Source organism: Orycteropus afer, unplaced genomic scaffold (genome assembly GCF_000298275.1).
Source record: "Orycteropus afer afer isolate SDZICR_OR568_19922 unplaced genomic scaffold, OryAfe1.0 scaffold00020, whole genome shotgun sequence".
Taxonomy (NCBI): domain Eukaryota; kingdom Metazoa; phylum Chordata; class Mammalia; order Tubulidentata; family Orycteropodidae; genus Orycteropus; species Orycteropus afer.
The window spans coordinates 658,312-669,092 of record NW_006921607.1 but is presented as its reverse complement, the minus strand read 5'-3'; the positions used below and the strand labels follow the sequence as shown (position 1 = coordinate 669,092).

General features: G+C 41.4%; 1 protein-coding gene across 1 annotated transcript in view; it reads left to right on the top strand.

Moving 5' to 3' along the window:
• PANK2 (pantothenate kinase 2) overlaps positions 1–6,549 on the top strand; it is a 59,428-nt gene extending 52,879 nt beyond the window's left edge. Inside the window, 2 exon segments of the mRNA XM_042783588.1 lie at positions 741–866; positions 6,499–6,549. Coding sequence (XP_042639522.1) covers positions 741–866; positions 6,499–6,549 — 177 coding nt within the window.
• Positions 6,550–10,781: the final 4,232 nt, after the last annotated feature.

Below are 10,781 nucleotides of genomic sequence, written 5' to 3'. Positions count from 1 at the left end.
TCTCCTTTTTTTTGGTATTTTCACGCAAATTCTTCTGCTAGTTGGGGTTTAGTCCAAATCTGCATCCTTTCCTTCAAGGCTCAGGGGTCCAAGATTATTTTCTGTGTCTGTGTTAATTGGTTTCCCTTTTCTTTGTTGAAGAGGGTCTGTGCAATCCTACTGCCTAGTCCGCCATCTTGCCCCGCCCGTCATGCTATTCTTGATGCAAATTTTTTTCTTTGTGTGGGCTGTCCGAAGTGAGATTTCTGGTCTAAAGAATATGAACATGATTATTAATTTTGATGTGTGGTGCTATGATACTGTGCAGAATGGCTGCACTGGTTTAGGTCATCTTCAGCAATGGATGAATGGGTCAGTTTTACCAGTGTTTGAGGGTAGAATTTCAATTATTTTGGCAACTTAAGAGGTCTAAAGTTTTGCTTTCTTTGATCTCTAGTGAGGTCCCTACACACACACCTGTTAACGTGTCTTACAAAATCTGCCTATTCATGCACTTTCCCTCTTTTGAGTTCAGGTCCCCCAATTTTTCTTACTAACCAGTGTAAAACTTTGTATAATACCAGTTATTGTTTATCATGTTTAATACAAATGTTTTTCCTACTATCTTCTTTTGTGACATTTTCTGCATCCTTTGAAATGGGGCCAGAGTTGTCTGGGGACATGTGCACATGATGCTGTGTTTTATGAGAAGAACAGACATTCAGATGAAAAACTAACTACCTTTCTTTTGCTGTGCCCAGAACATTAACCAGGTGGTATTTGTTGGAAACTTCTTGAGGATTAATACAATCGCCATGCGACTTTTGGCATATGCTTTGGATTACTGGTCCGGGGGGCAGTTGAAAGCCCTTTTTTCAGAACATGAGGTGAGCTGATTTATGTCTTGTAATATGTGGTGTACACAAAGGGCATGCAGTTCGAGGTGAAGTGGGCTGCTGTACTTCATAGGTTTTATAACGGGGTATAACTTTGATCGTAATACTCAAAAGCTCTTTCCTACCTGATTTAATGTGAGGTAGAATTTTGGTTAATTTGTGAACTTAAGCAATTTTAAAGAAAAAAATCTTAAGTGAACATTCAGCTATTTCTTATGCCATATTCTTTTCAAAACCATTTATTTTTATTTTTATTTTTTATTGTGATTTGGGTGAAGATTTACAGAGCAAATTCACTCTCCATACAGCAGTTCACATATATTTTGTCTCATGTCATTGACCACAGTTTACCACAATGCAACAGCTCCCCTCCCACTTCCTCCCCATAGTTACCACTTCCCAGTGTCCATCCCTCCATACTCTCCTGTCCCCTGAGCTGTCTCCCTGTGCATAAGCAGCCCTTCCTTCTCCCATGATTGTTCTCTCCAGGGCGTGTGTCTACTTGAGGTAAATGTTCAACTCACATGCCTGTACTTTGGCAAAACCATTTTTTATATTTTCCCAGTTTGCACTTAACTCATTAGATTTTGGTTTCTTCATGTTTTGATGTCAGTTTTTATACAGTTCATGTATCATGTATTTAAGATGGGAATTCTAAAAAGAAAAAGTAAAAAAAATTCCAGGAATAGAAACACAGTACGTAAGAACTGAGCATGTAGACAGGAACAACAAAATGGAAAAGAATTGTCAAATTGCTCAACTTGATGCTCTTTCTATTTGGGGAAAAATAGGATACAAGCTAGGGAAGGGGCTATCTCTTCTTTCCTCTCGCCTCCCCCCTGGTTGTTGGGCAGTATACATGTTGTAGGATTTTACATAGTATTGTTGTGAATATTTTTCAGAATTGCATGTGCATATTTAGCAACGTTTACATGAATTGAAAAAAATCAGGATTTGAAGTGTTACAAATAGAGGTAACTTTTTCCACAGAAACCACAATGAGATACCACTTCACTCCCACTAGATAGAATGGCTAAGATCCAAAAAAAAAGAAAATAACAAATGTTGGCAAAGATGTGGAGAAATTAGAAACCTCATCCATTGCTGGTAAACCGAAAACCAAACTTGCTGCCATTGAGTTGATTCCAACTCGGCAACCCCCATTGGGTTTCCGAGGCAGAAAATCTTTACGGACATAGATTGCCCAGTCTTCTAGGAATCCAAAATGGTTATAGCCACTGTGGAATACAGTTTGACAGGTCCTTAAAAAAGTTAAAAATAGAGCTACCATGTGATCCATCAATCACACTCTTAGGTATATACATAAGAGACTTAAAAACATTGCTCCTAACAGATAACATGTACACTGATGTTCATGGTAACACAATTCACAGTAGCTTAAAGGTAGAAACAATCCAAATGCCCAGCAACAGATGAACATACAGTGCAAAATTAATTCCTGATACATGCTACAACATGGGTGAATGTTGAAAACATGCTGAGTGAACTAAAGCCCATCACAAAAAGATGACTATTACTATGCTCTTACTAATATGAAATACTTAGAATAGATAAATACATAGAAATCAGAGTTTATTTGTGGGTCCCAGGGGTGGGGGAAGCAAGGGGAAAGAGGGGAATTTTGGTTATCTAGCACTGCTTTTCAGTGTATGGAAATGGAAATATATCAGTGGATGTTGGTGATAGCTGCCCAACATGATGGATGTAATTAGTTTCATCTGATTGCATAAGTGAAAAATGTTGAATTAATTGGCAGATGTATTACATATATTTTTACAACAATTAAAAAAAAATATCCAAAGTACATAAATTTCCCATATCAAAAAACTTGAGTTTTAGGTCATCTAACCTTTTTTAAATATGTTTTCATATTAAAGATTTGGTACCAAATTATTATGCTTCTTAGAATTCATAATCTCAATTGCTTTTTGTTTTTTAAATTAATTTTGTTGTTGAGACTATACACAGCAAAACAGACCTATTCAGCAGTTTCTGTATGTACAGTGTACAATTCATTGACATTGATTACATTCTTTGAGTTGTATACCATTCTTACCCTCCTTTTTTTGAGTTCTTTCCCCTTAACATAAACTCACTGCCCCTTAAGGTTCTTATCTAATCTGTTGCTGTTGTCAATTTGCATAATCTTTTTGTATTATACATCTTGCTTTTTGTGTTCTTTGACTGATTTTATTTTGCTTATATTGGAATGAAAAATGCTATTTAATCTCATTTTGAATATAATTTCTATAACTTAGTGTACCTTTCTTCTTGTTTAATTTCTACTTCATGTTGACCCTTTTCCTAGCAGAACATAGAGGTTAGTTTCTTAGGTTCATGCCCTGTTTTTCACTTACATCTTCATATCACAATAGCTATATGAAGAATTTTACAAAACTCTGGTTTATACTTTGTCTTTTTTTTTTCTCTTGCACACTGGCTTCATTTTTCTTTCTGGTTCGCATTGCTGGTTCATTTGGGTTTTCTAGTTGCATTCTGGCCTCTGACTCTAGTGTTGATCTCTGTGCTTATGGAAGTTTTATTATTTTAGGCTTTCTGAGTCTTGGAATTTTCTCCTTTCCACACACTGAAGTCAGCTTAACTACTGTTGTGGAAACTTTGTATAGGTTCTTCTCAGATTTTTCTCTTCCACCCTTACTTGTTTTCATCTTAGCACTTAGTAGCTTATAACAGCCTGTCTTTATCTTTTACTTGGTAAGTACATTCTAGGTCTTCAGTGGAACTCAATATAATAATTACCTTTCTCTTTGATTGTAAAAGAAAACGCAGATACAAAAAACCATATAAAACAAAATATATAGCTAAATATAAAATGAACAGCCTTGACCTATATGTTCCAGGTAAGACCAGGCATTCTGGAGTGTTGCCGGGTCTTTCTCAGCCCTGTAATCCCTACAGTTTCTGGCCTCTTGTCATAACACAGATTAGTGTGGCCAAAAAATAGTGGCAGTCAGGGCAGGCTTAAGCTTCTCTTATTTGGCCACACTAACCTGTGTTATGACAGGATTCTTGAGGAAGCTTTTCTTTTCTATATTGTGATTTGGGTGAAAATTTACAGAGCAAATTCACTTTGCATACAGCAGTTCACATACACTTTGACTCATGACAATGATTGCAATTTACCCCAATGCAACAGCTCCCCTCCCACTTCTTCCTGACAGCGACCTCTTCCGTGTGTCCATCCCTCCATACACCCATGCCCCCTGAGCTGTCTCCCTGTGCATAAACAGCCCTTCTTTCTCCCATGATTGATCTCTCCAAGGAGTGTATCTACCTCAGGTAAATGTTCAGCCATATGCCTGTCTTTTGTTTGGCTGGAAGCCACATGTGTGGGTTCCATTCCAGACCTGAAGGACAACTAGGGGCCATAGTCTCGGTGGTTCCACTAAGTTCTATCAGACCAGCAAACCTGGTCCCCTCCCCCCTTTTTTTCCCCCCAAATGATTTTGAGTTTTGTTCCACATTGTTCTCCCACTCTATCCAGGATCTCCTATATAGAGCCCCCTCCAAGTGGTTGACAGTGGTAGCTGGGCACCATCTAGTTCTTTTGGTCTCATAGCCATATAGGCTGTGGTTTGCATGGTGTACCAGTCGAGGAAGCTTTTCTTGAAAGATAGACTCAACCTTATTATATTTGAGAGAATTTTAGTACATTCTTCATCTAAACCCACAGGCAAGTCTTTCAGAGTCTTCCCACATTCTTTCTCACTCCTTTTCTTCAGCCTTTCATACTGGATCTCATGCTTTGGAGACCTTGGTGGATTCTGTATTGTTGTAGGATTCTTCCCTGATTCCCTCTGGCATTTTCTATCATTGTTGGCTTTGTCTTGCTTTCTTTTGATTTTTAGGTTATCTGTTGTTCTGGTTACCTAGTGCCACTCTGACAAGAATCTACCACAAGTGGGATGGCTTGAACAAACACAAGTTTATTCTCTTGCAGTTTGGGAGGCTAGAAGTCCAAGTTCAAAGTGCCAGGTTCTAGGGGCTGGGTGAAACCCCCTTGACCTTGGGCTTCAGCTCTGCCTCTTACTCCCAGCATCTCTTCACTCAGGCAGCTACTGGCTGCTGAGGCTAACAAGCCCAAGTTCGACAAATAAAATGGCACAGTCCTGATGTTACCAAAGCACATGGCAGGTCATTGATTCAAGTCCATTGAAAGTCCCAGGATCAGCAGAGCATGGCAGACTGCTGAACAATGACATGACTATGTGCAGGGTAGCCATAAGCTAGAGACATTCACTAAGCTGTTTCTTATGTATGGGAAGCAGACTACATCCCTAAAGCAGCTACTCAGCTACTCCAGTACATTCCACCATGGAGATAATTACCAATCTTTCCATAGGGAATTATTACATCCAGCTGCCCAGCCACTCAACCAGGCCTAGCCAAGTTGACACACAAACTTAACTACCACATCTGTTTTGGTTCTTGGTTGTATTTGACCTCAATGACTTACTTCTGGAGATGGTATGACATTTGCCCCTAGTTGCCCTTCAGGTCTGGAATGGAACCCACACCTGTGGCTTCCAGCCAAACAAAAGACAGGAATATGGCTGCTGCGTCTGTCTCATGCCTCTGCCCTCCCTTCATGAGCTTGTTGTTCTTCAGACTTCCCCCTTCACATTGTCCCCTTTTTTGCTACCTGCCTTTGGGACAGTGCTGCCCTGCCCCTCCACCCTGACTTCAGAGCCAAACTGGGTGCATCCAGTTACCAGCGGGGTGTAGCACCTTGGCTACTTGGGCTCTCTAAATCTTCCACATCCTGTAAGGAACATATTCCTCCTTCTTTTCATCTCTTGTTCCTGTATCCCTGTTCTCGATGATGTCACCAGATGCTTGGGAAGGACCTAAACCTCCTTCCTTCTGTCATTTCCCTCTTTAAGTGAGTCTTGAATCTACTCCACCTCAACTCAGTCAGGTCCTCACCCTGTGTGTGACCTTGTCCCTGTTGGCCTCTCTTGCTTCCTTAGACTTCATGCCCAATCTCATCTTAGTTACCTGGAAATGTTCTTAATTTCTACCTCTTAATGAACCTTTTCCTAGCAGAACATGGAGATTAGTTTCTTAGGTTCAGTCACCCTTTTTCACTAAGTCTCTTCATACTACAAAAGCTATATGCATATGAATAGTGTTATGAAATTTTGTGTTTACACTTTGTCTTGTTATCCACTGGCTTCATTTTTCTCTGATTTGCGTTGCTGGTCCATTTGTTTTGTGTTTTCCATTTGCTGGTTCTCATATCCTCATTCCCTAGGATACAGCCCAGGTACCATCTCTTCCCAGAGGTGATTGGGCTGGTGCTGGCCTCTTAGTGCCTGTAGCTCCCGTCGTTTCCTGTGTGAGCTCTGGCATTATCATTTATCACATGATCTGGCATGCTCTGAGTGTATTGTATGTCTAGCCCTTTGTCCCAGCCTGGGAGCGCCTTGCAGCTTCCATGCTGGCCTTGTGGGAACTCGGGAAGTAAGGGCATTGTTGCCTTTAACACTGGTAATCGTATGGTAACTTATATAAGTATAAAGAAAATTCTCTTATTTTTGGTGTTTTTTTTCTCCTCTCACCCCCTACCCCGGCCCTCCAGGGTTATTTTGGAGCAGTTGGTGCACTCCTTGAGCTGTTGAAGATCCCCTGATCCTTACCTGGGGAGGAGTCCTGGAACTTTCCACAATGGGATCTGTGGACTTTCGTTTTTTAAGAGACATTCTGTTTTATGATTGTGCATTGCCTGAATCAAAGCAAGAAAGGACAAGTGTATCTTCTAAGTTCTCAAGAGAAATCCTTAATAATTCAGTCTAATACAACCAGAAAGGATATACTTAAAAAAAAAAAAAAGTGGACCATGTCCATAGCAGTGAGGATTTGCTGATTACGTTTCCTTCAGTACCGCACAGTTCAACCCACTGTGGAACAAGCGACAGACATCTCAGCATTACTCACAAGACACCAGGCAAGAGCTGTTCTGTGTGTTCAGCTGACGGTGGTTTTGTGTCCTGTTTGAACTTGCTAAATGTAAGACAAGCTACCATGTGCTATCATCTAACCACAGTTTTGTTAATATGGCCTTGGAGATCATCTGTGCATTACTCTGGTTTACATTCAGCCTCTGGGTGGAAGTATTGAAAAACATGTTTTATTCCAAGGTTCTGCAAATTTCATTGGTCAGGTTGAAACTTGACAATTCAGCAATTCTTAGAAAGGGAGTCCCAAGCTACATTACATTGTAAACCCCAGGAAAGGTCTGTTTGGAAGGACAGGCCTCTCCTGGTAGAACTGGGGGTGATGTGGGCTGAGGTGGGCAGTACTACTGATCTCTCATGTGTGAGAACAACTAGTAGAAAAAGCACAATCTGGACTGACTAAAGACAGAAAGGACCACTGGAAGTGATAGCTTTTCAGGGGACCGTGGGGAATCTGTTGCTGCTTTCAGGCTGAGTAGAAAACTTGGACTTGAGATGCCCAGTGATTCAGTGATGGGGAACAGGTTGGGTGTTCTTCAGGGCAGTTGACCCTCATTTCTTCTGTCCTCTCCTCCCATTGTCCGGGGCCTGTCCATGCGAGGCTCAAAACCAGAGGAGAGGGCGATAGGTTTCAAGATGGAGTCTTGGTGTTGGGATTTACTTTGAACCTTTTCTTATACTGTGTAAAACAATTTAAATTCCTTCCTAGAGATAATGTAACTTTTATATCTTACATATTAGTTGGTGTCTGCATTGCTGTTGTCAGCAAGGAAGGGCCTGGATAAACTAGGCTTTGAAGGAAATCGCCAAGGAGAACTTCTGCAGCCCCCTTGTGCCCCTTGCTTCAATCTGAGCGTGCATGAGTGGGCCCATTGGTGGGCCTTCTGGTGTGGTGGGGGTTGGAGGTGGCCCTGGGACCAGGAAAGAAGATCCAGAGGGATGGGAAGGGTATAAGAGGTTAGGGCTGGGCCCTTGGAGAGGAGGTGGAGGGGCAGACTCCCAGGCTGGGCATGCATACTACCTCTATCCCAGTCCTTAGTTCTGGTTTATACTAGGCTCATGTTGGCTTTGTGGCGGCGACAGAGGCACAAACACGCTGGGTGGGATGGTGAGAGCCACTTCATGGTGGCTGCCTCATGGAGTGCATGCAGGCGGGGGGCTCTTTCCTTGGTACATCTGTGGATTGTGGTTGCTGTCAAACGGGTGTGTCTCAGGGGCTACAGAGCTAGAACAAAGCTGCAGGAATGATAATTGGGTCCCCTGGGTAGTGATTGATGGCTCCTCTGCTACTGTTAACCCTCTCAGCTGAGGCATTCCTTCATCCTGTGTCCCTCCCTCTACTGCTTCCATTTGAGCTTCTGGTGGCCCCAGTTCTTTTCCCCAGGACCACCAAAGACATTACCACCATCCACTTGTCCCTTCTTGTCCCAGAGGATGAGCACATGAACCCTCTCTTTGAGCAGATGACCTATTCTGCTGCTTTCAGAGAAGATAAGAAAAGGGAGTGAGCTGGGCGCTTGCTTGCCTATACCTCTCCCTCCAAGGGACCTGTGGGTGCTGCTGCCCCTCTGTGCTTACTGAATGTTGTGACTGGTACTTTACATGGATCATGTCATTTAACCCTTGTAACAATCCTACAGGATAGGTGCTGTTAGATCATAGTTTAATAGAAGAAAACCAAAGGCGAGTGAAGGAAACCTGCCCAAGGTCACACTGCTGAAAACAGGCAGAGCTAGACCCAAACCAAGGACCATATGACCTTCAGAGCTTCAGTTCTGAATCTACCTGATATCTTTATTCCCCCCTGCTTTTTTGTGGTGAAAACATACACAAGGCGTTTGCCAGCACAATTTCCACATTTACATCTCAGGGACAGTGATTACATTTTTTGTGCTGTGCCACCATTATTGCTATCCTTTTCCAAAATATTCTACCACCTATTAGCATAAAAACAATGCCCCTCAAACAAAAGCTTCCCCATTCCCCCTCCCTACTACCACTAATCTTTGGTATATAAATATATATGTAAATACAATGTTTTTATTTTTTTTTAATGCCTATGTAGAAATTTTCCCTCCCTGACCACCCCCCACCCCATAGCCAACAAAGTTTCCCTCTATGTATAAACCTTTACTTTTTACAATAGCAGACTAATACAGTATTTGTCCTTCTGAGATTGACTTATTTCACTCAGCATAGTGTCCTCCAAGTTCATCGACATTACATGGTGTTTTGCAGAATCTATGTTATTCTTCAGGGTTGCATAGTATTCCATCGTTGTGTATGTACCATAGTTTGTTTATTCATTCTTCAGTTGATGGGCATCTAGGTTGTTTTCATCTCTTTGCTATTGTAAATAGTGCTGCGATGAACACAGGTGTGCATATATCTAATCATGTCCTACCTCTCACTTCTTTAGGATATATCCCTAGTAACAAGATGGTTGGTTCAAATGGTATCCTATCTCCAACTTTTTAAGGAATCGCCATACTGATTTCCACAGTGGTTTACAGTGGTTTTACAGTCCCATCAGCAGTGTATTAAAGTCCCAGTTTGTTCACATCTTTACCAGTATTTGTTATTTTCTGCCTTGTTGAACTTTGCTATTAATGCTGGGGTGAGATGGTATCTCTTGGTGATTTTGATTTGCATCTCTCTCATGGCTAATGATTGTGACCATTTCTTCATGTGTTTGTTGGCTGCCTGAGTATCTTTTTTAGTGAAGTGTCTAGTCATGTCTTCTGCCCAGTTTTTAATTGAATTGTTTGTTTGTTTTTGATATTGAGGTGTGTTGGAGTTTTCTATAAATTTTAGAGATAAGTCTGTTGTCAGATAAGTCATTGGTGAATATTTTTTCCCAATCTTTAGGTTTTCTTTTTACTCTTTTGGAGTCTTTTGATGCACTAAGAATTTAATTTTTAGAAGGTACCAGTCATCTGGTTTGTCTTAGGCTGTTCGTGCAACTTGGGTTATGCCTGATAGTCGATTTATGTCATAAATTAGGGCACCTAAGTTTACTTTTCTTTCTTCTTTGATGAACTTTATAGTTTCAGGTTTCACATTTAAGTCTTTGATCCATCTGGAGTTTGTTACTTATTTATTTATTTCCTTTTTTTTTTAAATTGTGATTTGGGTGAAGATTTACAGAGCAAATTCACTTTCCATACAGCAGTTCACATATACTTTGTCTCATGACATTGACCACAGTTTACCACAATGCAACAGCTCCCCTCCCACTTCTTCCCCATAGTTACCTCTTCCCAGTGTCCATCCCTCCATGCACTCCTGCCCCCTGAGCTGTCTCCCTTGTGCATAAGCAGCCCTTCTTTCTCCCATGATTGTTCTCTCCAAGGAGTGTATCTACCTGAGGTAAATGTTCAACTCATAAGCCTATCTTTTGTTTGGCCGGAAACCACACGTGTGGGTTCAATTCCAGACCTGAAGGGCAGCTAGCGGCCATAGTCTCAGTGGTTCCACCAGGCTCTATCGGACCAGCAAACCTGGTCCCTGCCCCCTTTTTTCTTTCTCCAAATGATTTTGAGTTTTGTTTCACATTATTCTCCCTCTCTGTCAAGGATCTCCTACAAAGATCCCCTTCCAAGTGGATGACAGTGGTAGCCAGGCACCATCTAGTTCTTCTGGTCTCATAGTCGTATAGGCTGCAGATTGGATGGTGTACCAGTTGCTAGGACTAATTCTTTCCATGAATTTTGGTTTTCTTCATTTTTCTTTCCTCTGGATAAGGAGAGATGGAGTTTGTTTTTTTGTATGGTGTGAGGTATGGATCTTGTTTCAGTTTTCTGCAAAGGGATATCCAGTTATGCCAGCACCATTTGGGACAAAAACTCTCTCTTCCCCATTGAATGGATTTTGACCCTTTGATCATAGGTTGATAGATCTGTTTCTG